We start from the raw sequence: 27950 nt of genomic DNA, 5'->3' as shown, positions 1-27950 counted from the left end.
TTTTATCATAGCACACAGGCATATCTAGGGCTTCTCTCATAGCTCAGTTGGTAAAGAATCCGCCTGTAATGCAGGAGACACCAGTTTGAAACTGGGTCAGGAAGATCCCCTGGAGAAGGGATAAGCTACCTACTCCAGTTTTCTTGGACTTCCCTTGTGGCTAAGCTGGCAAAGAATCCACCTGCAATGTAGGAGATCTGGGTTTAATCCCTGGGTTGGGAAGATCCCCTGGAGAAGGGAAAGGCTACCCACTCCAGTATTCTGGCCTGGAGAATTCCACGGAAGGTCACAAAGAGTCGGACACGACTGAGCGACTTCCACTTTCACTTCACAGGCATATCTAGAAACAATTCATTTTAACAACAATGCCATTAATAAACTTCAGAGAATAAAAAGCACTCATGATAAGTAATATGAATTAAGCAAAAAAAGAAAAAAAAAAACCCAAACACAAAATCCCTGTGCTGCTAAGTCACTTCAGTCGTGTCCGACTCTGTGCGACCCCATAGACGGCAGCCCACCAGGCTCCCCCGTCCCTGGGATTCTTCAGGCAGGAACACTGGAGTGGGTTGCCATTTCCTTATCCAATGCATGAAAGTGAAAAGTGAAAGTGAAGTCGCTCAGTCGTGTCCGACTCTTTGCTTGTAGCCCTGCTTGTTGCAACTAGAGAAAAGCCTGCGCAGCGATGAAGGCCCAGCACAGCCAAAAATAAAATAAGTGATAGATAATTTTCCTAAAGATGTAAATAACTCTAGTTCTTTTCATATTTAGCTTCAACTGCTGACCACAGAGGAGCTTCCCAGGTGGCACTAGTGGTAAAGAATCTGCCTGCAATGCAGGAGATGCAAGAGATATGGGTTTGATCCCTGGGTCAGGAAGATCCCCTGGAGGAGGAAATGGTAACCCACTCCAGTATTCTTGCCTGGGAAACCCCATGGACAGAGGAGCCTGGTGGGCTACAGTCCATGGGGTCACAAAGTGTCAGACATGACTGAAGTGCTGCTGCTGACTACAAACTCAAAAGCAAATATATTCATTGTCCTCGCTAACATAAAAGAACAGAAAACAATTTGACTCAGGAAATGTGTGCAAATATATCTGTATGTGTAAAAGGTATGCAATTTTTAAACAAAAGTGATTTTATGTATCTGTTAGAAAAGGACACAGAATCTCTTTTGTGATAGGTGACCCCATAGACGGCAGCCCACCAGGCTCCCCCGTCCCTGGGATTCTCCAGGCAAGAACACTGGAGTGGGTTGCCATTTCCTTCTCCAACACATGAGAGTGAAAAGTGAAAGTGAAGTCGCTCAGTCATGTCTGACTCTTTGCAACCCCATGGACTGCAGCCTACCAGACTCCCCCATCCATGGGATTTTCCAGGCAAGAGTACTGGAGTGGGGTGCCATAATAATATGCTGGTAAATGCTTAATAATTAGATCTCCAAAGAAGTGTATTTATATGTATATATTTACATATTTGTTATAACTTTTACTGATATAAAGGATGTACAGAATATAGTTTATAAATATACAACAGTTATCACTGTGTCTGACTCTTTGTGACCCCATGGACTGTAGCCCACCAGGCTCCTCTGTCCCTGGGATCCTCCAGGCAAGAATACTGGAGTGGGTTTTTGTGCTGTCCTCCAGGGGATCTTCCCAACTCAGGAATTGAACCTAGGTCTCTTTCACTTCACCCACTCCAGTATTCTTGCCTGGAGGATCCCAGGGACAGAGGAGCCTAGTGGGCTGCCCTCTATGGGGTCGCACAGAGTCGGACACGACTGAGGCGACTTACCAGCAGCAGCAGCAGCAGCAGCAGCAGCTCTTGCACTTCAGGCAGATTCTTTACCAATTGAGCTATCCGGGAAGCCCTAAATTCTGTGTAGCCAATTGATTTTCACAGAATGCTCTCATTATTTTTCCTTGTTGAACTCCATATTCATAACCAACTATGGTTGCAGTTCAACCGTGAATTGACAAAATCACATTACACATAAACGCTTGACTACTATCTGGTTTAGCAAAGAAGTCACTTATATCACTTATGAGTGAGTACAGTGACATCAGGAATATCGGTTGATCGTTTTGTTTATGTTAATGAATAAGATGAAAATGAAACAATGAAAATGCATGTTGGAACATCACTCATTTATCAATGATGTGAATGTTAATAACATATTAAGTCCTAATTTCTAGCACTTACTGATTTCTGTTGTACAGATACTTCCACCATGGTTGATGTTAAGCTACCAACACAGTGTCAAAGAATGTGGATTTAGGAAGACAGTGAGAGGCACACCATAATATATTATTTCCATAATCTCAAGAGCATACATAAGAGGAATATTTAGTAAAATAATTAGGAAATGCTCTGTTTTGAGTATGTATTGCTCTTGTTTTTATTGTAAGCTATTTCATTTAAATTACATATAACTTAATTTTTAAAAATTGCTGTTTAGGTAATTCCCTGGCGGTCCGGTGGTTAAGGCCTCAGTGCTTTCACTTCTGGGATCTGGGTTCAATCCCTGGTTGGAAAATTAAGATCCCACAAATGGCATGGCCAAAAAATACACAAATAAGTCAATAAAAATCTATTTAAAAATCTTCTTAACAACCTGCTCACTGATCTTAAAATGTAACAACTGGCTTTTGTTTTGGCTCTAGTACAGCAAATACAAAAATATTTTATATTTATCTCCCAAAGCTTTCCAAGCTACTGTTTTTAAAATATGATTTACTCTGAAGAAAACAGGAAGTGTTTAGCACTTACCCAGAAGAGGAGGCAGTGGAGGTAACGTAGGTAACTTAATGAGTCCGAAAAGTTTACCTCCAATGACGGCACAATAGAATAGCATTATAATTCCAAACAAGTTTCCTCCAGGAAGACATTCACTGCCGGTAATTGACCAAACCACAGCCCATAGAAGAACCACCATGGTAACTGAAATAAATCAGGAAAACTAGTTTCTACCAATGAGTTGTCATCTGCAGGTTTTAATATAATCCAATCATAAGAAAATGAATACATAATACAAATATTTATAATCACATGTAAGTTTTAAAAAACATCAGTAAAATAAACAATTGGGCAATTATCAACTGTCTTAAAAAATAGGATATTACCAGTGACTCTGAATCTACCTATGCACCCCTCTTAATCCTATCACCCACTTCTTTTCACACTGTCAGACAAAACTACTATTTTGGATTTTTTACAATTCCCTTATTTTTTCTTGTAATTTTACCATCAATATTCACTAGTTAATAAAAAAAGAGAAACAGTCGCTATCTTTATCCTCTTCACGGAACATGAGAACACCTGAACAATCATACTCCAGTATTTTAGTATTCAAGTTCTGCTTTGAATTAAATTTTATTGTTTAATTATTGCTTCTTTTCTATAGTCAATGTCTGTTTAGAATTACCCACATACTTACCTTTTTTTGATCATCATTCATTATGACATCTCAAACCTTTCATCTGGACAATTATTTTGCTGCCTGAAGTATTTCCTTTTGGAGAGGTATGTCTATTAGAATGTGAGATATGTTTCCCTGTTTGATAACCCTGTGTTCTACAAAATTGAACTTTGAAAACAGAAAGGCTCACAGGAAAAAGAATAGGGCAGACCACTCGCAACTCAAAACTTGTGACCAAAGCACTAACGAAAACAACAATCCTAATAAAAGTACCAGCACAGTTATATCTCCACTAATATTTGTATCTCCCATAATCAACCTCTTCATTGCAGACTTAGACCCTGGAACCAGGGAATTTCTGGGCTGTTCAGAGGTTAGGCCTTGGCATTTTCACTGCAGTGTCCTGGGTTTGATCCCTAGCTGGTAAACTAAAATTCCACATGCTGTGTGGCTTGGCCAAAAAAAAAAAACAAAAAAAAACCAAAAAAACCCAACAACTGAAACGCTGGAATCACACTTGGTATTTGAAGATGTAGAATCTTGAAAGCATTTCCTCTAGATAGAGAGCAGTTTCACCAAAATCTGACCCAGACTGTAGTCTTTTCCATTAATCAAATGGTTTGTTGTTAATTTTTTTTTTAACTGGGGTAAGTGTTAGCAAATTCTTCATCTACATGTGGTCTCATTAGATACCTTAACATTATGGCAAGTTTAAATGTTTGAGTTCCTAAGAGAACAACTAACTGCCTGAAAAGAAGGAATTTGCACAGGATGTTCAGCTTTTCAAAATGTTTTATCTTTAAAGTTAATAAAGCTTTATAATTGTAATACCTAATTTTTTACTTCGTACTTAATCTGTTATTGCTCAATCATGTTAAATATTAATATGCCAGGAAAAATTATATACAAAAATGCAAACTCCATATTACAGGAACACAATTACCTATTTGCCATTGCATATAAACTAATTCAGAGATCAAACTGCCAACATCCATTGGATCACTGAGAAAGCAACAGACTTCCAGAAAAACATCTACTTCTGCTTTATTGACTACACCAAACCCTTTGACTGTGTGGATCACAACAAACTCTGGAAAATTGTTAAAGATATGGGAATACCAGACCACCTGATCTGCCTCCTGAGATGTGTATGCAGGTCAAGAAGCAACAGTTAGAACTGTACATGGAACAACAGACTGGTTCCAAATCAGGAGAGGAGTATGTCAAGGCTGTATATTGTCACCCTACTTATTTAACTTATATGCAGAGTACATCATGAGAAATGCTGGACTGGATGAAGCACAAGCTGGAATCAAGATTGCCAGGAGAAATATCAATAATCTCGAGATATGCAGATGATACCACCCTTATGTCAGAAAGTGAAGAAGAACTAAACAGTCTCTTGATGAGAGTGAAAGTGAAAGTGGAGAGTGAAAAAGTTGGTTTAAAGCTCAACATTCAGAAAATGAAGATCATGGCATCTGGTCCCATCACTTCATGGCAAATAGATGCGGAAACAGTGGAAACAGTGTCAGACTTTATTTTTCTGGGCTCCAAAATCACTGCAGATGGTGACTGCAGCCAGGAAATTAAAAGACGCTTACTCCTTGGAAGGAAAGTTGTGACCAATCTATATAGCATATTGAAAAGCAAAGACATTACTTTGCCAAGAAAGGTCCATCTAGTCAAGGCTATGGTTTTTCCAGTGGTCATGTATGGATGTGAGAGTTGGACTCTAAAAAAAGCTGAGTGCTAAAGAATCGATGCTTTTGAACTGTGGTGTTGGAGAAGACTCTTGAGAGTCCCTTGGACTGCAAGGAGATCCAATCAGTCCATCCTAAGGGAGATCAGGCCTGGGTGTTCTTTGGAAGGAATGACGTTAAAGCTGAAACTCCAGTACTTTGGCCACCTCATGAGAAGAGTTGACTCATTGGAAAAGACTCTGATGCTGGGAGGGATTGGGGGCAGGAGGAGAAGGGGATGACAGAGGATGAGATGGCTGGATGGCATCACCGACTCGATGGACGTGAGTCTGAGTGAACTCTGGGAGTTGGTGATGGACAGGGAGGCCTGGCGTGCTGCGATTCATGGGGTCGCAAAGAGTAGGACATGACTGAGCGACTGAACTGAACTGAACTGAAATTTTATTTTATCATAGCAAAAACCCAGTTTTATACTAAGTTCAGAAAGGTAGAATTAAGAATTTTTTACTTTAATACTACTTTTTTTTTAAAAACCTATAATTTTCCTTTTCCTTTCTCATATTCATAACAAAGTTCTAAATACATAGTAAAGGTACATTCATAAGGTTTCTCTGAATCATGTTTCATTCAATTAATAATTTACTATCTATAATTTTGAAAAATAGTATTTTCCCAGGTAAGATTTACTCCTTTAAGAAGAATACTTTGTGTACTGAATACTTTGTGTATAGGGGGACAAAAGCAGTCTTGTCAGCCATGGAAGCAGAAGCACAAGAATACACGTGAGAGTTGTTTATAAATCATGAGTCCCCATTTCTCAAGCAGCTTTATAGATGATGATTACAGAAATTAAAAAAATTAGTCTCCAAGGGAATTCCCAGGAGATCCAGTGGTAAGGACTTGGCGTTTTCACTGCTGTGGCCCGGGTTCAATCCCTGGTCAGGGAACTAAGATCCCTGCAAACCATGCAGCTGAAAAAACAAAACAACCACAAAAACAAACAACGATGCCCTCCAAACCCTTCATCTTAAAAAAACAAAATCGTCTCCAAATCACATCATTCATGTACACCCTGCCCTTAGTGCAATCCATGTTTTTTGTACTTTATCTTTGGGACTTGTTGGAGACTTAAATAGTTTAACTAGAAGGGTGCCATTACTTAAACAGAGAAAGTTAAAAAAAATAACAAAAAGGACAGAAAGATTATTACATTATCTATTGCTTTCTCAATTTGTGTATATTTTGGAACCTAGTTTTCTCTACAAGTTTTAGATAAACTTTGAGGTTTTTTTCCTTAAGGTAGTTTAAAAACTTACCTAATTTCATTGAAAACATACTGGAGCCTGAAGTATCATATAACATATTATGCCTGGCTTCCACTATCCTAGTTGAGAATGATAAAAATGTTTTTCAGAGCTCATAAATGAAGTATAACTATAAAGAAGTGAGTCTGATTTTTCAGTAAACATACTTTGAGATCAACATATTTATTGGGGGAGGCCACATATTTACTCTAATGACACTGTCATTATTCAATGAAGTTTTTGAACCTGTCTTTAAATTTGTGTTTATAGACAAGTTTCAATTCCCTTCTCCTTTTTCCTACCATATTACACACCCTCCAATATACATATAATATACATACACACGCACACATTCTATTTGAACAAAAGCAGCATTACTGAATCTGGACATCCATTTATTTACCAAATTGATACAATAATGTTGAGATGCCTCCAAAAACCACATCCATTCCTAAAGGAAAAATAGATCCCAACCCTAACAACATTCAAAATAGTGCTGAGATAATCCCTATCCCCCCAAAGTTTAAGAGCAGCAATAAGCTGAATTGGAAACTAGGATCTTTCCTTTAAAAAATGGATGAATTCATTTGGAAGTAAAAACTGAGCTGTTTGCTCAAACACTGCTGGCATTACTTAACAGTAATGAGAACTAACACTTACGCAGTGCTTTTCTGCTTGTCAGTGATTTCTCAATCATTTTTCCAATTGGAAGCCTTACATAACCCTGTGAAACTCCTCAGATACAGAAAAGGTAGATGCGTTTGATCTCTGATCTCTCCCTCTTCCTACTAGCTTTAACAGCGGTGACGGCGTGCTCTGGAAAGCCCTGTGTTGAAGGCGGCGGAGCCTGTCAGCCTGGCACCCTGAAGGACTATGGAGCAGAGTTACCTACAATTATAAATCGTTCACCGTGTAGTTTTTATGTGAGAGAGAAGTAACGTCTTTTTGTCCTTTAAGCCATATTATTTTGGAATCGATCATTATAACAACTTTATCTTTTACCCTCTTGTTCTGAATTCATCCTTACCATGTACATACCATTTGTTATTACTCTAGCCAGTAAACCACGTGGAGGGCAAGCACGTGTTTGTCTTCGTCTTTGCAAATGATTTGGTTCAGCTGGTGTCCCTTGCATTTTTTCATTGTTATTCAGTAAGTTACTTCCTTCTGTTGGTTCATTTCCATCTATACCTCTGAGGTTCATACCTGTTTCCTGCTGTGTTTAAAGCAATTAAACAATTCTTACAACCGTGTATTTATTGTACCTTTTTATAGTTACTGAGCTATCACATCACAAATCAAATTTCCGTTGCTAGAATCAAGGCTGACACTTCACAGGAGAAACAAACAGCTTCATTACTAGCCAACTGGTGAATGCTTGGAACAAGAACTATGCAAGGAGTACTTACCTCTGAGTCAATATTTGCAGCATTATTGAGTCACATAAAATTCCATTATGTTTTTCAATACCGGGTTTAAAAATTAGCCTACTTAAAACAACACCTCAAGGCAATAGCTACTAAATATGTCAGAGTGATTCAAAAAGAGATAATCATCTGTGGTGAAAACAAATTCACATTCATTCATTTACTTGAATTTTAAGCAATAAAGAAAGAGGTGGAAGAAACCAACACCATTCTAGAGGTTAGGCTGGGAACATAAAGTATCTCACAGGCTTTCCATGTAGGGCCAGCTGCTGACTATCTGGGAAAACTGGTAATCACACTTACCAGCAGTTTGGGGATTTAAGAATGGAGAGAATTTTTAACTGAGTGACAGAGAATGAACAGAACACAATTCTGTCAAGGATCTGGAAATATACAGTCCCCACCTTAAGGAAATGGTTGGGATGTTTTACATTTGATCATACCTGTCTTCCTTGGTATGAGGAGGCTGTGTGATTCACCTCTGTGGATGGTTCTGAATCTTTGTGCGCAGCTCTTTTATCTTGATTCCTCATGATTTATAATTAAGAATAAGATGATATAGGGAAGAGGAAGAAGATCTGTTTTGAAAGAGAAAGAGTATAGGTATAGAATAGCAATTTGAGATTTAAATAAATTATTTAAACAGCAATTTGAGCAATTTAAATGAATATACTTATATTTCCCCTTTATGAATGGCTAAAATAGGTTAGACTATTCTTAACTTTCAAATGAATTTTGTTTTTTTGGATTACAATATATTTTCCTAATTCTTACCTTTTTACCTTTCTTGAAAAAGCCCTTGTTCACCATCATATTTTTATATGATTTCTTTCCCAACCTGCTTTCTGAGTTGTACTTCAAATAATCCTAGTAATATTTCTGTTATATTCTCCTCACTAATGGGTCATTTTGAAGCAGAAAAGGGGCAGGTAGCTTTCCAACACTGACACAAGGAAATGAGGCACTGAAGAGAAATCTATGGATTCCATTATATTCAGAGAAACTACAGTCACTAATTCCTGCTTAGCTCTTATTTCAAAATTAAAGCAAACAAAAAAACAAAAAAAAAAACAAAACCACAGCACATGATGGAGCAGTCACAATGTTTTAGACACTAATAAGTGCTAGGACTTGCACTGGTCATAACAAACAGCCTCTTCCAACAACACAAGAGAAGACCCTATATATGGACATCACCAGATGGTCAACACCGAAATCAGATTGATTATATTCTTTGCAGCCAAAGATGCAGAAGCTCTAGACAGTCAGCAAAAACAAGACCAGGAGCTGACTGTGGCTCACACCATGAATTCCTTATTGCCAAATTCAGACTTAAATTGAAGAAAGTAGGGAAAACCACTAGACCATTCAGGTATGACCTAAATCAAATCCCTTATGATTATACAGTGGAAGTGAGAAATAGATTTAAGGGCCTAGATCTGATAGATAGAGTGCCTGATGAACTATGGAATGAGGTTGATGACATTGTACAGAAGACAGGGATGAAGACCATCCCCATGGAAAAGAAATACAGAAAAGCAAAATGGCTGTCTGGGGAGGCCTTACAAATAGCTGTGAAAAGAACAGAAGTGAAAAGCAAAGGAGAAAAGGAAAGATATAAACATCTGAATGCAGAGTTTCAAAGAATAGCAAGAAGAGATAAGAAAACCTTCTTCAGCGATCAATGCAAAGAAATAGAGGAAAACAACAGAATGGGAAAGACTAGGGATCTCTTCAAGAAAATCAGAGATACCAAAGGAACATTTCATGCAAAGATGGGCTCGATAAAGGACAGAAATGGTATGGACCTAACAGAAGCAGAAGATATTAAGAAGAGATGGCAAGAATACACAGAAGAACTGTACAAAAAAGATCTTCACGACCCAGATAATCATGATGGTGTGATCACTGACCTAGAGCCAGACATTCTGGAATGTGAAGTCAAGTGGGCCTTAGAAAGCATCACTATGAACAAAGCTAGTGGAGGTGATGGAATTCCAGTTGAGCTATTCCAAATCCTGAAAGATGATGCTGTGAAGGTGCTGCACTCAATATGCCAGCACATTTGGAAAACTCAGCAGTGGCCACAGGACTGGAAAAGGTCCATTTTCATTTCAATCCCAAATAAAGGCAATGCCAAAGAATGCTCAAACTACCGCACAATTGCACTCATCTCACACTCTAGTAAAGTAATGCTCAAAATTCTCCAAGCCAGGCTTCAGCAATATGTGAACCGTGAACTTCCTGATGTTCAAGTTAGTTTTAGAAAAGGCAGAGGAATCAGAGATCAAATTGCCAACATCTGCTGGATCATGGAAAAAGCAAGAGAGTTCCAGAAAAGCATCTATTTTTGCTTTATTGACTATGCCAAAGCCTTTGACTGTGTGGATCACAATCAACTGTGGAAAATTGTTAAAGATATTGGAATACCAGACCACCTGATCTGCCTCTTGAGAAATTTGTATGCAGATCAGGAAGCAACAGTTAGGACTGGACATGGAACAACAGACTGGTTCCAAATAGGAAAAGGAGTTCGTCAAGGCTGTATATTGTCACCCTGTTTATTTAACTTACATGCAGAGTACATCATGAGAAACGCTGGGCTGGAAGAAACACAAGCTGGAATCAAGATTGCTGGGAGAAATGTCAATAACCTCAGATATGCAGATGATACCACCCTTATGGCAGAAAGTGAAGAGGAACTCAAAAGCCTCTTGATGAAAGTGAAAGAGGAGAGTGAAAAAGTTGGCTTAAAGCTCAACATTCAGAAAACAAAGATCATGGCATCCGGTCCCATCATTTCATGGGAAATAGATGGGGAAACAGTGGAAACAGTATCAGACTTTATTTTTGGGGGCTCCAAAATCACTACAGATGGTGACTGCGGCCATGAAATTAAAAGACGCTTACTCCTTGGAAGAAAAGTTATGACCAACCTAGATAGCCTATTCAAAAGCAGAGACATTACTTTGCCAGCAAAGGTCCATCTAGTCAAGGCTATGGTTTTTCCAGTGGTCATGTATGGCTGTGAGAGTTGGACTGTGAAGAAGGCTGAGCACCGAAGAATTGATGCTTTTGAACTGTGGTGTTGGAGAAGACTCTTGAGAGTCCCTTGGACTGCAAGGAGATCCAACCAGTCCGTTCTGAAGGAGATCAGCCCTGGGATTTCTTTGGAAGGAATGATGCTAGAGCTGAAACTCCAGTACTTTGGCCACCTCATGCGAAGAGTTGACTCATTGGAAAAGATTCTGATGCTGGGAGGGATTGGGGGCAGGAGGAGAAGGGGACGACAGAGGATGAGATGGCTGGATGGCATCACCGACTCGATGGACGTGAGTCTGAGTGTACTCTGGGAGTTGGTGATGGACAGGGAGGCCTGGCGTGCTGCGATTCATGGGGTCGAAAAGAGTTGGACAGGACTGAGCGACTGATCTGATCTGATCTGAAGTGCTAGGATAGTCTCTTGATAGTCACTTGGATCATGCAAATATTACCAAAGCACATCCTTTATTCTGTACAGACTTACAATACACCCCCCCTCCCCAAATCACTTATATGAAGTAACTAAAAAAACTGATAGGCCAGACCTGTAATTGGTTTCAGAAACACTCACTTCAATCTCTTCTCCCTTGGCCTCCCGTGCTATATAGGCTGAAAAGCCAAATATTCCAATTCCTATCGACTTCTGCAGCTAGAGGTGCCCATATGTCATACTTCCATGTAATGAGATATAAGTGGGAGTCCCTGGGGAGGAGTTTCATTCCCAAACAATATGAAAAGGCCTTTCGAGGACGATATTGTTTACTCTTTGCCCTCTCATATTTCTTTCTCCTTCTCAGAATGTCGATATACTACTTGGAGGGCCAACAGCCATCTTTCAACCATGAGAACAGAAATTCCTATACCCAGGATAGAAGACAAATGAGGAGGAGCCGGTTCCTTGATGACATCATGAGTTGTTGCATCAGTCTTGGACTGCCAAGCTTTGGAGTAATTGTACCACTATCAGTCAAGTTTTCTTTTTTCTATTAACAAAACTTATTCCTAATGCAACAAATATGATGAGTATTATAACAGAGGTACAAACTATAAGTTTTGACAGAACCAAAGAGAAAATTATGTGAGAGAAGAGAAAATCTAAGTCAATACACATGAAAGTGTCTAATATGTGGTCAACATTCATGACCAAGGATTAATCAGGACACCTGCCTCAAGGATTCATTCTCTGTTGAACAAAATGCAAGATGTTTGCATTTAAAATTTCAAAGAAAATTATATTCTTTCCACCATCACAACCATCACCACCATTTTTCTTCCTCACAAAACACAATGTTGGTCACAGTGGCATCTCAAAAAGCTTCAGTCTCATTTTTTATTATATATTATATAGTGCTTCCCTGATGGCTCAGTGGTAAAGAATCTGCCTGCAATGCAGGAGACGAGGATTCAATCCCTGAGTCAGGAAGATCCCCTGGAGGAGGAAATGGCAACCCATTCCAGTATTCTTGCCAGGAGAATCCCATGGATAGAGGAGCCTGGCGGGCTACAGTCCATGGGGTTCCAAAAGGGCAGGACATGACTTAGAATCTAAATAACAACATAAACTATATATAACAAATTGTGCTGCTAAATCGCTTCAGTCATGTCCGACTCTTAGCGACCCCATGGACTGCAGCCTACCAGGCTCCTCCATCCATGGGATTTTCCAGGCAAGAGTGCTGGAGTGGGTTGCCATATTTATATAATAAATACACATATATAAAAGATACATTATATATGTAGATATAGTTTTTAAAATTTAAATACTTTAAAATTTAGATTCATAATGAGAAAGAATGGCATTTTGACAGGAAAATGTGAGTTGAGAGAACCCCTGTCTTAAAGGCACAGAGGCATAAATGCCAGTGGAATGTAAGGGAAAACTCTTGAAGCATGTGGTGGGAAGCTGTGAATAATGGGGAGACGAGGTTGGAGAGTTAGGACACTGTATCCTGAACCAAGGCACTTGGCCTTCACCTTCTGTTGAGAATGAGCCCCTAATATAGTAAGTAATGAGGTCTACTGGCTCTGGATTTGGACAAACCTGGGTCTGAAGTCCAGCTCCCTCATATACCAAATTTCTTAGCCTCTTTGTAAGGACTTCCCTATCCAAAAAATGGAGACAAGAGTACTTCCAACCATGCACATGGTAGGCATTCAACAGTACTGGTTATTATCCACTCATACTCTTCCTTCCTAATTATCATAAATCTCTAAGATTCTTTTTGCTTTTCCTATTAAAGCAGAACGAAGTCTCCCCAATCTTGAAGAACTGACAACATAATCCCATTGACTTTCTTTGATCATGCTTTTAACATCTTTCTTTCAAGGCCAACTTCTTGATTGGGGGTGTAACACTCACTACCGCCATTTCTTCACCTTTCTCATGAGTAGAATTCCATAACAACGCCTGAGCAGTAATATAAATGCTATAAAATGTGGGGATAAATATTTTTTCCATAGGGGATATTTAGAGTTTTGGCCAGCCACACATCTTTCTCCACCATTTTTGGTAAGAGCACACTAATTTTCTCTTGTGGAATCCGCGCCTCCTCTATTCCCTCTCTGTTCGGTTCATGTGAGACTGTTATGCTACCCTTCCCAATCCCCATGCTCCCCTAGTGCTCCAGAAATGGGGACAGGCTTGGCCAATGAGGGAACCTCTTCTCTGGTGACCTTGACAGGTTCAGGCATGAACATGTGACCCATACCTGGCAAATGAGAGTCGGATTTAGAGTGTTTACTGGAGCCATTAAGAGCTTTCTTTCTGTTGGGGTTACTAAGCCTAGACTTGCTGATGACAATCCTTGGTACAAAAGCCTTTTAAAGTATGAAGTAACTAGCCACAAGGCAAAGTAGGGTCTTATTATGGAAAGTAAAAAAGAGAAAGCTCTAAATTAACAATCACACTGTTGATGCATCTGGGAGCAGCTGCTTTTCAGTTAGGTGAGCCAATAAATTTCTTACCAGCTGGGTTTCTGAAACTTGCCACCAGTTAAGTTCTCAGTAAAAATTTTCATACCTGAATTGGCCTTGAAGGAGCCCCTGTATACTAACAGGTGATTAGAAAGATGATTTTACATTTTCATGAAAATGAAAAGAAAAAAAATGTATGTGGAAATATTTTGTTTTAAAAGGCATTAAAATATACTGTACAGCTTAGGGGTTTTCTTTAAAGATAATGTTAAAAGAAATAAAAATTTATCATTTAATAAAATAAGTATCCGTTACTCAGAAAATTCTTCACTTTCAGTTTTCACTTTCATGCACTGGAGAAGGAAATGGCAACCCACTCCAGTGTTCTTGCCTGAGAATCCCAGGGACAGCAGAGCCTGGTGGGCTGCCGTCTATGGGGTTGCACAGAGTTGGACACGACTGAAGTGACTTAGCAGCACTCAGAAAATTAAGTGAAATGTTTTCTTTTTTAATGATACTAATTAAATGAAATTGTTAAAGGACCTTAATTTCTTTTTAATTTTATTTATTTATTTGGCTGCTCTGGGTCTTAGCTATGGCACTTGGGATTTTTGATCTTTAGCTGCGGGCATGCAAACTCTTGGTTGTGGCATGTGGAATCTAGTTCCCAGACCAGGGATGGAACCCAGGCCCTCTGCATTGGGAGCGTGGAGCCTTAGCCATTGGATCACCAGGGAAGTCCCCCTAACTATTTTTTTTTTTTTAATTGTGTTCATGGAAGTCTTTAAAAGTCTTTGGGCCCAGCGAAGTTTCAAGAGAGCTATTTAGAATTCATCTGAGATGCTGGGAGTCTGAAATGGAAAAATTTTTAAGTGAGGAAATATGGAGAAACAAGATGGCTTCTCAAGGCTTCCCAAATGGCTCAGTGGTAAAGAATCCACCTGCCAATACAGGAGCCTCAAGAGACATGGGTTTGATCCCCAGGTTGGGAAGATTCCCTGGAGGAGGAAATGGCAAATTAATCCAGTATTCTTGCCTGGAAAATCCCATGGACAGAGGAGCTTGGCAGGCTACAGTCCATGGGGTCACAAAGAGTCGGACACTACTGAAGTGCCTAAGCATGCACATATGCAGATGGCTTCTAAGTAACTCAAAGTCGTTCATAGTTTGATGGAATAAGAAAAGTTGGAAAGGCCTTTGGAAATTACCTTGTCCGATCTCTTTCATATTTAAATAAGAAAATTAAAGCCTAGAGAAGCTAAATAATTTTCGTTAATGAATACAGCTAATATCTACCAAGCTCCACAGAAAAGCGATAAAAATTTGTGAAATGCGATTGTTCTTTAATCTTTATCTCTGACTATGTCATTTCTACCAAATCACTGCATTATTCTACTCATATATACCCATAGTTTATTATAACTTTGAAATCACATTTTATAAGTAAATAAAAATATTTCAACGTTCTATCATATTATGTTCAGCTTTACTTTTTTCCAATGTTATAAATGTTACAAACAAATTTTTTACTAATCCATTTAAATTGCACCATTGGTAACAAAATAAATAATATAAGAACTTTTATTTTATTCTCTTGACAAATATTGTTTATATATTTTGAATGATCAGTTAACTGGCAGGTGACAAGTTGCCCTTAAATATGCCTTAAGATTTTAAGAATTAAGGAACTTCCATTTAAAAAATTCAGTTCAAATGAGATGCTTTGAGAGATTTTTGTATATCACAGAATCACACTGAGAACTAGAAAGGCAAGGTACACTTTAGATAAATACTAAAAGGTCCCACACACAGAAAAACACATTTTTTTCCTGTTTCTCAATTAGGATTTTGCTTTATTCAGACTGATACACAATCTGTAAACCATACTAGAAAAACATACATTTTTCATCAAATGGTAAAATTTTATAAATTTCATAAATTCGGTAAAAAATGTTAATCAACTTTTTCTCAAATACAGATTTCAGTAGAAGAATGAGGCATGCCCTAAGCCCAAGGTCATGACTGTTAGGAGCACTGTGACTGCCCACTTATTTGTAGGTTAGCAGGTGAAAGTATTTTCTAAAAACACATGCAAAGGCTATTGGCTACTCATGTCTCTCTTAAGAAAGTGAAAGTGTTAGCTGCTCAGTCGTGTCCAGTTCTTTGTAATCCCATGCACTGTAGCTCACCAGGCTTCTCGGTCCATGGGATTCTACAGGCATGAATACTGGTGGGGTATCTAGCCCCTTCTCCAGGGGATCTTCCCAACTTCAAACTCCAGGCCTCCTACACTGCAGGCAGATTTGTTACCATCTGAGCCATCAGGGAAGCCCTCTCTTTAGCATTCCCAGTATACAGAATTTCCTCCAGGACTGATGCACATACTCAGAAATTATGTTTGTTTACTTTGAGCTTTATTTTCCAGTAGTAGGCCCATATGCCACCAAAATTACAGAACTGTGGATTTCAAAGGAACAACATCTTTAGTTGTTCCTCCAAACTTGAGAGGAAACTGAAGATTAAGAATAGTAGATCAAGAATATGAACAGCACTGTCTGTTAACAGTAGTTGCCTTTGGGGAAGGAAATGGAATTGTTGGAATTTAATTTTTATTCTGCTTCTTTATTGTATTTTTACAATAAGATTTTAAAATGCAATTTAAAACACATTTCAAAAAGAATTTGTGCAATTCTTAGAGCTTTAGAGAAAAGAAAATGGTACAACTTCCCTTGGTAATAATATGTTTCATAGATAGAATCTGGTCATTTGATTTTAGGTAACTTAATCCCACCTGCCACAATATAAGGTAATTTTTTTGTTTCTGCAGTTTTCCAAGAAGATGAGGAAACTGCCTAGAATCCTCTACAGCAGTTTTCAAGTATTTTTGAGGTCAGAGATCCTTTATCAAATGAAACTTTATCCTGAAGTCCAATAAATGAGATAGATAAAAGTGGAGTTGAAGGAGCTCTGTCCTTTCCCCCTGGTTCTTCCTGGCAAGTGAAGCACACTTTGAAAGCCACTCTGAAAATACACTTTCGTATACACAAAGAGGTTTGTTAAATCGGTCTTTTTTTCAGGTTATCGTGTTAATATAAATGTTTAGAAGTACTTTCTATAATATTTCAGAAAAAATAAAAGAGCTTTCAACTTGCAAATGTCCATAGGTTCATGCTCAAATAAAATACACTTACTGCTATCAACTGAATTACTGCTGAAAAATCATTACATGGATAAAGACTGGTTGTTCTTGTTATTTTCTGTCTGCGGTATGGACAGGCCAACATTATGTTAAGAATCTACATATACTGCTGGAGTACTCTATATGTTGTATTCATGCATTTGAAAAAGTATTTCTATTCACTAAGTACTCTATAATGATTATCATAAAAATCTACCTTTGGTGTTCCACCCATTTATGTGTTAAAAGTATAGAGTCTCCATCTCATACAGTATTTCCATGTAGAACATATCGAAACTTTCTAATTTCTGGACTCTGCTAACCAGCTTTGATCTAATGTTCATTTCTCATCAGTAAGAAGCTCAGATCAAGTGAAAAGAAGGGCTTAAAATGTCGTTGCCAATTACTGAAAAGACTGCGAATATCTCCTTGAATAAGAACTCCCTTATTATGGCAAAACCAATACAATGTTGTAAAGTAATTAGCCTCCAATTAAAATAAAAAATTTATATTTAAAAAAATAAAAAATAATTAAAAAAAGACTGATACAAAGGAAAAAAAAGAGAAAGTATTAAATGTGCTAACCACATAGACCAATTTATCAAAGGAAAACAGCTACTATTCTGTTTGGTTAACTGATAGGTGACTTGACTGAAACATCATGAAATAATGTTATTACTTCTGATAAGGAATAAAGGGAAATTATCCTTGGGGAAGAAGGAATCTGATATCTGCTGCTCTTTTTAAAAAATTCTTCCACCCAAGGGCAAATATATTTAATTGAAAGTTTAAAATATTACTTTTAGGCTTACTATAATAAAAATCTCCAGACGCTAATCTCCCCAAGTGTGGCAACATGACTTATCACTTACCTAAGAGCCACTGCTCAGGTATGCCTGTGGATCCCTTCCCCACCCTAGGAATAAATTATGACTGGTCTAAATCAGCCTGTTACATCAGGCCTCTTTGCCAGCTGTTGGTTTAGGACAGAGTATGATTCATTTCTTACCAATGAAAGTTGTGGGCAAGGCTGTTGGGGACTATTGGATAAGAGTCTCCTTCCTGATATAAAGGCAGAGAGGCCAGGGAAGAACGCCTTTCTCCTTTTGTCTTGTCGTGTGTGTGTGTGTGTGTGTTAAGGGGCAGGATGAAGCTGTGGATGGGGGACTATGTTTCTTGGAATTTTAGCAGCCATGATTTACCCATGAAGAAAAAGTCAAGATTAGTTCAGCAGTGGCCACAGGGCTGGAAAAGGTCAGTTTTCATTCCAATCCCAAAGAAAAGCAATGCTAAACAATGCTCAAACTACCACACAATTGCACTCATCTCACATGCTAGCAAAGTGATGCTCAAAATTCTCCAAGCTAGGCTTGAACAGTACTGAGAACTTCCAGATGTTCGAGTTGGATTTAGAAAAGGTAGAGATCAAATTGCCAACATCTATTGGATCACAGAAAAAGCAAGAGAATTCTGGAAAACATCTACTGCTTCATTGACTTTGCTAAAGCCTTTGACTGTGTGGCTCACAATAAACTGTAGAACATTCTGAAAGAGATGGGAATACCAGACCACCTGACCTGCCTCCTGAGAAATCTGTATGCAGGTCAAGAAGCAACAATTAACCAGACATGTAACAACGGACTGGTTCCAAATTGGGAAAGGAGTACATCAAGGCTATACATTGTCACCCTGCTTATTTAACTTATATGCAGAGTACATCACGAGAAATGCTGGACTGGATGAAGCACAAGCTGGTATCAAGATTGCCGGGAGAAACATCAATAACCTCAGATATGCAGATGACACCACCCTTATGGCAGAAAGTGAAGAGGAACTAACGAGTCTTTTGATGAAAGTGAAAGAGGAGAGTGAAAAAGCTGGCTTAAAACTGAACATTCAGAAAACTAAGATCATGGCATCCGGTCCCATCACTTCATGGCAAATAGATAGGGAAACAATGGAAACAGTGACAGACTTAGTTTTTTGGGGCTCCAAAATCACTGCAGATGGTGACTGCAGCCATGAAACTAAAATACTCTTGCTCCTTCAAAGAAAAGCTATGACAAAGCTAGACAGCATATTAAAAAACAGAGACATTACTTTACCAACAAAGGTCTGTATAGACAAAGCTATCGTTTTTCCAGTAGTCATGTGTGGATGTGAGAGTTGGACCACAAAGAAAGCTGAATGTCAAAGAACTGATGCTTTTAAACTGTGGTGTTGGAGAAGACTCTTGAGAGTCTCTTGGACAGCAAGGAGATCCAACCAGTCCATCCTAAAGGAAATCAGTACTGAATATTCATTGGAAGGACTGATGTTGAAGCTGAAGCTCCAACACTTTGGCCACCTGATGTGAAGAAATGACTTATTGGAAAAGACCCTGATGTTGGAAAAGATTGAAAGCGGGAGGAGAAGGGGATGCCAGAGGATGAGATGGTTGGCTGGCATCACCCAGTCGAAGGACATGAATTTGAGCAAACTCCAAGAGTTGGTGATGGACAGGGAAGTCTGGTGTGCTGCAGTCCATGGGGTCGCAAAGAGTTGGACATGACTGAGCAACTGAACTGAACTGACTGAGCTCATAGAAAGCAACCTGGATCCTGATATCCATGTGCTACAAACCCTGGATCCACTTACCTTCATATATCTCATCATATGAGAAAAGAAGCTGGTATTTTTGAAGACAGCTTTGGCTGAATATCCTGATACTTAGCCCAAAGCATCCTAACCAATACAACAGGTGACTGTCGCAGAGCCAGCTTTGAGAAGCTCAGGAAGGAGCAGTGATGGGGAACCTTTGGCCTATACATGTCTCCCTGCCTTCTTGATCTTCATAGAGGACAAGCACTGCCTTTGTATTATTGAAATTTCTCAAAAAAAATCTAGAAAACAACATTTCAATAGCTAAAAATCAGAGCCAAGTTTTTTAGCACCATTTTTTTTGTCATTAGAGATTACATAGCTTATCATTTTATATATTTTTTTCTGTCCTATGCCTGAAGTTTAGTTGTAACATTTGAATACTGAATTTTAAAAAGTTAGGTTTACAAACATTTGATTGTTTTCTAAACTTCTACTCATGAAGTAAATAAAACAAGAGCAACAAAAACACCACTACCATCGCTGTCTAAGGTTTCAATTTTACTTTCTCTACTTGGTGAAGTTCTACTAGTTATTCTCATAACTCAAATGTCACCTTCTCGATCAGTATTTCCTAACTTCATATAGACTAACTCTGTCCCTTTTTTGCCCTGAGGACTCATTCATTCATTCAACAAACATTTATTAAGCTCTTATTGTGTTCTAGTCCTTGTTTTGGGGATTTGAAATGTAAATTGTTCCTATACTCAAAGGTTGCTACCTCATCAGAGAATGACAATTCATTTCCTAGGCAACCATAATGGAGTGTGGTAAGTTTTGATTTTAGGCACATGGGTCAAGCAACCCCATCTTTTCACAATGAGTGAAGTTCATCAGACTTTCACTGGGTCTCTATGGTGTGTAAAGCACAGAGATATAAAGATGACTTAGATGCAGTCTCTTCTTCTTAAGAAAGGGACAAAGATTGCTATGTGCTCACCAAACCTGTTTCCTCTGCTGCCTGGGCACACAGGTAGCTGACATTTCCCAGCCTCCCTTGCAGGTTAGTTTGGCAAGTCCCCGAGTCTGGCAAGGGGATATGGGCATCAATGATGTATTGTACTTCTATTGCTGCAAGAAATTTCCCATGTAATCCTCCACATGTTCTCTCTTTTCCTGTCCATTTCCTAGAAACTAAGGACTCCAAGGCCTTAGGGGATTGTAAAGCCATAATATAAAAAGAGTTAGAGTTCCTGAATCACTGAGTAGAAGGCCACCAGCTGAACACCTGGTTAGATTTTATATGAGTAAGAATTAAGTTTCTACTGTGTTAAGTTACTGAGGTTTTTGAGATTATCTGTTACAGCAGTGAGTGCCACCTTAAGGTCATTTAATTATAACGTAAGACGTGCAGGCATAGAGTTAAACAGGGGAGAGGAGATACTGCCCTGCTTGGCTCATACCTGAATCAAGCCTTGAAAAATGACTTAATCTCGTAAAGAAAATAAAGACCATCATAGGCAGAGGAAACACATGATTAAAGGATAAGGGATGAAAAGAAAATTATATATGGGGAAGTTTGTGCACACCAATGCCAACATGAACATAATGAGCATAATATGCAAAATATAGAGTGGTCAGAGGAAAATGGACATGAAAGCCCTGAATGTGAATCCTTGTGTGAATTAGTGAATCCTCCTAATTGGGCTATTTGGGGCAAGTTACTCAGTCAATCTGGATCATTTTCTTCATCTGCAAAATAGTGACAATGCCTATGTCACAGAAAATCTTAAACCAGTACTAAGTACATCATGGAGTTCCCCCAAACTCCCCCAGTACTTTATCTTTCTTTTATAAGATTTTCCTATAATCTTATAGGAAAGCAGCACACATGTGCCGTGCTGAAGAGCACAGATAAAAGACACTAGTAAACTCACACCTTTCATTCCTCCTTGTGAACTACAGAAACATAAATAATAGATTCCTAAAAAATACCACAAAGAGCTTTCATTTGTATTGGCCAGATATACCTAATAGCTTTATGCACGCATGCGTACCAAGACGTTTCAGTCATGTCTGACTCTTTGTGACCCTATGGACTGTAGCCTGCCAGGCTCCTCTGTCCATGGGATTTTCTAGGCCAGAATACTGGAGTGGGTTGTCATGCCTTCCTCCAGGGGATCTTCTAGATCCAGGGATTGAACCATAGTCTCTTACCTCTCCTGCATTGGCAGGTGGGTTCTTTACCACTAGCGCCACCTGGGAAGCCCTAACAGCTCTCTATAAGGCTGTTAAAAGCTCTTCAGAACTTAACCACAATTGCACCCTCCTTAGCATGCATCACCCATGACTACAAAGAATGCTCCCTCATTACACAAGTGCATATACAGGTAGCTCCATGTCCCCGCACACCATCTTCCTATGCTTTATGTGACCAAAGATGTAAATTCTTTGCCCCCAGAGGAAAAATCTATCATTAGGGTTTGTGCGCCAACCAAGAACCAGTGCAGTCGCTCAGTTGTGTCTGACTCTTTGCGACCCCATGAATCACAGCACGCCAGGCCTCCCTGTCCATCACCAACTCCTGGAATTCACTCAAACTCACGTCCATCGAGTCGGTGATGCCATCCAGCCATCTCATCCTCTGTCGTCCCCTTCTCCTCCTGCCCCCAATCCCTCCCAGCATCAGAGTCTTTTCCAATGAGTCAACTCTTCACATGAGGTGGCCAAAGTACTGGAGTTTCAGCTTTAGCATCAGTCCTTCCAAAAAACACCCAGGGCTGATCTCCTTCAGAATGGACTGGTTGGATCTCCTTGCAGTCCAAGGGACTCTCAAGAGTCTTCTCCAACACCAGAGTTCAAAAGCATCAATTCTTCAGTGCTCAGCTTTCTTCACAGTCCAACTCTCACATCCATACATGACCACTGGAAAAACCATAGCCTTCACTAGACGGGTCTTTGTTGGCAAAGTAATGTTTCTGCTTTTGAATATGCTATCTAGGTTGGTCATAACTTTTCTTCCAAGGAGTAAGCGTCTTTTAATTTCATGGCTGCAGTCACCATCTGCAGTGATTTTGGAGCCCCCAAAAATAAAGTCTGACACTGTTTCTACTGTTTTCCCATCTATTTGCCATGAAGTGATGGGACCGGATGCCATGATCTTCGTTTTTTGAATGTTGAGCTTTAAGCCAACTTTTTCACTCTCCTCTTTTACTTTCATCAAGAGGTTTTTGAGTTCCTCTTCACTTTCTGCCATAAGGGTGGTATCATCTGCACATCTGAGGTTATTGATATTTATCCCGGCAATCTTGATTCCAGCTTGTGTTTCTTCCAGCCCAGCGCTTCTCATGATGTACTCTGCATATAAGTTAAATAAGCAGGGTGATAATATACAGCCTTGACATACTTCTTTTCCTATTTGGAACCAGTCTGTTGTTCCATGTCCAGTTATCCACATGTAGAGTCTTCTCTTGTGTTGTTGGAAGAGAGTGTTTGCTATGACCCAAGAACCCAATTATCTCCCAATTATCAACAGGACTAGAGGGGACTTCCCTGGTGGTCAGGTGGCTAAGACTCCACACGCTGCCATTGTAGGGGGCCTAGGTTTGATACCTGGTCAGGGAACTACATCCCACATGCAGCAATTAGGAGTTAGCATACCGCAACTAAAGATCCAGCATGTCTCAACTAAGACCCGGCACAGTCTGACAAATAAATGTAAAATAAAATAATCTTCGTATAAACAAACAAAAAAACAGAACTAATGAACCAGATAGTGAGCAATCTCTTGTTACATAACATACTCTGAGAATGTTTTAAATGAAGAAATGTTTTACCTTATACTTGTCAAATAAGAGACTTCAGAGATAGTCTGTTCTATGGGTAACAAACTCAAGTTCCTTCAGGGGCCAACTCGATGTGGGGCTCTGTAGAAACGAGAGAGAACAGGGTCCAACTGAAGGCATTCAAATCACTGTCAGCCCCTGAATCTCATCTCATGGTTTCATTCCGCATCTAAAGAAACTGAAGAGATTAGGTTCGGGTGACTTTTGGAGGCTACATAGCAAACATATTATGCATTGAGCGGAAAACAGAAACCATGCAAAGTTATTTTAAGCCAAAAGAGATTTTATAGAAAGAATTAGGTGACTTGGCGAAAGGCTAGAGATTGTTGAAAGGGCTACGAGTGCAGGGTCTTGGCTGGGCCTCCAGGAGCAACTTCTAGAACACCAGTGGATGAGGCACTGGGGAATACGCTATTTTTGCCACAATCAGGAGAAACTGTCGAGTTCAAGAACACACTGCAGCTTTGACCCCTGAGAAGCTGGGATCTGGAAGCTTATCTGGGCAAGGAACTCAGAATCTGTTTTCTGTCTCCCCGCACTGCCTCCTGATAGCCAGAAAGCTGATGATTCAATATGGCATGCTGAGACTGGTTACTCTAAGTCCGTCCCTACACCCACAGTTCTGGAAACTGGACACCAGCATCTCGTGCACCTTCCGTGCCAACAGAAAAGAGCCAAAAAAATATCAGGGAGACAGTCTCTGTCTCATCTCTGCCTCCGAGATCTCAGACAAGCCATCCAGAAGTCTAATTCACATCCAGAACTCTAAATGGACCAGAGTCTGAGAAATGTTTTCAGCTTTCCAGTTTCTCCTGTACAGGAAAGAACGCTAGCAGCAGGTAGGAATGAATGCAAGCGCCAAACCTCCATACCCAGCACAGCAGCTTTCTGTGTAGGCCCCAGGAATCAGACCTCCACCACTGACTTGTCCCCACTTACCCTATCATACCTTCTATGGAAACCCCCCAAAAGCAAAAATCTAGTAAATAGGGCTGTAATTCTAAAGACCTTACGCTAAAAAATATGTGAACGGGTCATTTTATTTACATCATTAGGTACAGGGTAAATCACACTACCTAATTTAATTGTTATATTAAGTATAGTGTATATTCTTAATATTATATATTCCTGTATATTCTGACCCATTGGATTTTGAGCTCCTGAATGGCAGAAACTGTATTTAATTCATATTTGTATCTCCTGTCCCCAGGTCTGCTCGGCCCAGAGAAGATGCACAGGCATTTGCTGAATTGAAATTTTACTCTTGACTCACTAATAGAAACAGTAAACCAGAATTTCATGAGCTACAGTATAGCAGCGATAGTATCAGGAGGCGGTACCGCTACAGAGGCATGGGGAAAGGGGGTTTTCGTCTTTCAAAGTAAACAGAGGTAGATCTGGCTAAGCAAGGTACTTGCTCTGTCTCTGTCCACTGGCGTTCTGGATTTCTCGATGGGATGCTCAAGTTAGTGGTGTCTTCCCGCTATTAGTCTTTTGGGGCAACAAAACACACCAGAGTCCAGCGTGAGATTACAAGGATGCCATGAGAAACTGATGCCTGATAAGTAAAATACAGCCACAGACTCAGCGTGAGCTCCGAGCAGGGGCTTATTTATATTCCCCAATCAGCAGGATCTGATTAGTCTCAGCACATCAGGGAGGCTAACCTAGGTTAGCACTCCCGACAACGTCTGGTGGATCTGAGAACAAAAACAAACAAGAAAAACTTACTCCAATAACAACAACGGTAGACAGACACACACAGCCAGCCAGCCAGCCAGCCAGCAGCCTCCACGCCGCATACAATCAGAAGGCGCTGGGCGCTCGGCCTCGCACAAAGCTGCAGCCGCGACGCCGCTTTAATTTACACTCACTGCCCTCCTCCAGGGGGTACTCACCTCGAGCTCTCCGGCTCCGGCACTCGGCTTAGCCCGGCAGATTAGAAAAGGGGCTCTCAGGTCTGCGGGGGAGCCGGGTGGAGCGGCTTTCCCGGTGGCGCATAGCCCCAGGCGGCGCCGGAGGCTGCAGTTATTTCAGATAGAGGGGCGCGTGGCCCCGCCCACCCACGCCCGCCCCGCCGGTGGCGAGGGCGGTCCCGGGAACGAGGCCGGGCACTGGCTGGGTGGACCCGGCTGGGAGCCCGCTGAGGTTGGGGTTCAGGAGCGGCCACTCCAGGCGTCCTCCGCGGGTTTGGGGCCGCCGGGCGCGGATGCACGGCTTTGCTCTGGCTTCGGAGAACCGCAAGTCCATCCGCCGGGACCCAGGAGCGGCGCCGTGCGTTTGGCGGCCTGGCTGGCCCCTGGAGACCCGGCGATCGCCTCTCCCTGGGAAGCCACGGGTTGGCGGCCCAGCGTGCGTCGACCCCGACGATGACGAGCTCCTGGGCTAGGACGCGCAGCGCTGCCGTTCGCAGAGTCGGGAGTGCGGCCCGCGCAACCTATTGCTGGCTTAACATTCACATCTACATTCTGGATTTTCACTCCACCTTTTTAGTTGTGTTGTTTAGAAGTGTCTTTTCAGGTGGGGCGGGTGGACCTCGGTTTAGATGACCGATTAAGTGAATGAAAGACTTGTCCTCTCCCTTTTTATGGCTTAACACTTGCCCTTCTTGCTGTGTTGTTTTAGATTTTTACGTTCCAAATTAGCATCCATTTAATTCTACCTTCTATTTCCGAGTCTTCCTTTCCTTTATCTTTTCCTCCCCCTTCTCTTTCACCTAATTGTGTATATGTGCGCCTGTGCCGCTTTCAGGGTAATTTTTATTTCTTTCAGAAATAAATTCGTCTTACCCGTTTTTCACTCCTTTAAGCAACGGCCAATTTTAGTCTCCAACAGCCAGAAATCATTCATTCTCCTTTCTTAGGCGCTCACTTACGGAGAGAGGGATGAATCTAGATTCCATCTAATAAGCATCTAAAGTGACTATATTCCTAAACGAACTCTTACTCTCTGAAAGCTTGCAAAAGTTTCCTGTGACACCCAGCTTCCTCTTAGCACAGGAATGAAATGTATTTTTCCTTTTCTTTCAATTGCATGATCATTGATGTGTCACCCAATTTGATTAGCACAGCTTTGGAGAACATTGAACTTTTGGACTAGTTTTTGCTTTTTTATTGTTTATAATGTTCTATAGTTTACAGTTGTGAGTTTCCCTGGTGGCGCAGTGGTAAAGAATCTGCCTGCAATGCAGGAGACACAGGTTCGATCCCTGGGTGGGGGCGATCCCCTGGAGGAGGGTCTGGCAACCACTCCAGTGTTCTTGCCCCAGAAATCCCATGGACAGAGGAGCCTGGCAGGCTGCAGTCCATGGGGTCACAAAGAATTGGACAGGCCTTAACAACTGAGTAGGCATGCATGCTTATAGTTATCTCTGAGAAAAATTCTGAGGGAGCATTTGTTAATATTTAGAATCCGTTTTGTAGTATTCATCATGTATTTATTTAGAATTCATGTTTTCATAGCTTACATATATATGTATACTGACTCAGAGCGTTAAGTATAGTCCATAACATACTTAAAAGCTTCAGTGTTCCATTACTTCACTTGATAATAAGTTATAACATTCTGATTACATTACATCAAAAGAAACCCAAGTCATTTGGCACAATTCTGTAATTTTACAAAGCAGAAAACTAAAGTCGTAGATAAATTGGATGACCTGGGGTCTCAGTAAAAAAACCAAGCTATACGTGCTCCAGTAGTGGAATACCTGGACCAGACCACTAAAGCAAATCTTATCATCAGTGGACTCTTCAGGCAGGCTAGTCAAAATATCCTTTGCTCTCAGGTTTAACTCACCCTCATCAACTGCATGTTCTGCTTCATACATACAATTTTAACCTTTATTTAACCTGTTATTGTCCATTTCAAAATTGTCCTTGTTAATATTACAGTTATAAGACAAAAGATTAAGAATTACTGCTCATTTACTGAGATCTGTAGGTGCATCATACATATCATTTGGCCTTCTGAGCTAACAACAAATAAAGCACAAACATAAAACTCTAAAAGAACAAGAAAAAACTTCTCCCTAGTAGTATGTTATGGAATTATTTTCTATGGATTTATATTGAAATGTTTATTTTCTTTAGTTTTATTTGTTTCTTGTTATATAATTCATTTCTATTTATTCATCCAGAAACTATTTCTAAGTTTAATGTTCTCTTATCTGCTATGTCAGAATTTGGTGAGGAAATCTATACTTAATCTAAAAAATATCCCTCAAACTGGAAATACTGTGTTAGTTAACTATATGTTTATTATGCCTATGTCAAATATTACTTTTTTTAATAAAGATTTTTTAGTTAGACTAAAAAAAGAACTAAGAAAAGTGATGGCATCCATTAAGTATAAATATCTATGATTATTTTTCTTTTACATAACAGATCAGCAATATGTAGTCCTGAACCTAAAACCCTCTAAGTGTTGGTTACTGAGGCCAAACTCCTTTATACCTTTGGTGTTGTTCATTTATAATGGTGTAAAATTTTAAAATGAGTACTCACATAGAGATCAATGCAGAACTGTACAAAAATA

General features: G+C 39.9%; 1 protein-coding gene across 8 annotated transcripts in view; it reads right to left on the bottom strand.

Annotated features, from left to right (window-relative positions):
• Positions 1 to 27862, bottom strand: part of SLC9B2 (solute carrier family 9 member B2) — a 67438-nt gene extending 39576 nt beyond the window's left edge. For 2 of the 8 annotated variants that reach the window (XM_025290349.2, XM_025290352.2), the window contains exons 1-6: positions 25313 to 27862; positions 24829 to 25114; positions 23406 to 23495; positions 8300 to 8434; positions 7468 to 7645; positions 2774 to 2944 (exon numbers count right to left, since the gene is read on the bottom strand). In XM_025290349.2, coding sequence (XP_025146134.1) covers positions 2774 to 2944; positions 7468 to 7645; positions 8300 to 8389 — 439 coding nt within the window. In that variant the 5' untranslated portion in view covers positions 8390 to 8434; positions 23406 to 23495; positions 24829 to 25114; positions 25313 to 27862. Of the gene's footprint in view, positions 1 to 2773; positions 2945 to 7089; positions 7437 to 7467; positions 7646 to 7838; positions 8246 to 8299; positions 8435 to 23405; positions 23496 to 24828; positions 25115 to 25312 lie in introns of those variants that run through there. The other 6 variants (XM_025290351.2, XM_006047314.3, XM_025290350.2 and 3 more) reach the window with 6 other exon arrangements.
• Positions 27863 to 27950: the final 88 nt, after the last annotated feature.

Source organism: Bubalus bubalis, chromosome 7 (assembly GCF_019923935.1).
Source record: "Bubalus bubalis isolate 160015118507 breed Murrah chromosome 7, NDDB_SH_1, whole genome shotgun sequence".
NCBI classification, from domain to species: Eukaryota; Metazoa; Chordata; class Mammalia; order Artiodactyla; family Bovidae; genus Bubalus; species Bubalus bubalis.
Note: the sequence above shows the minus strand (reverse complement) of the source record. Positions and strands in the feature narration are given on the sequence as shown.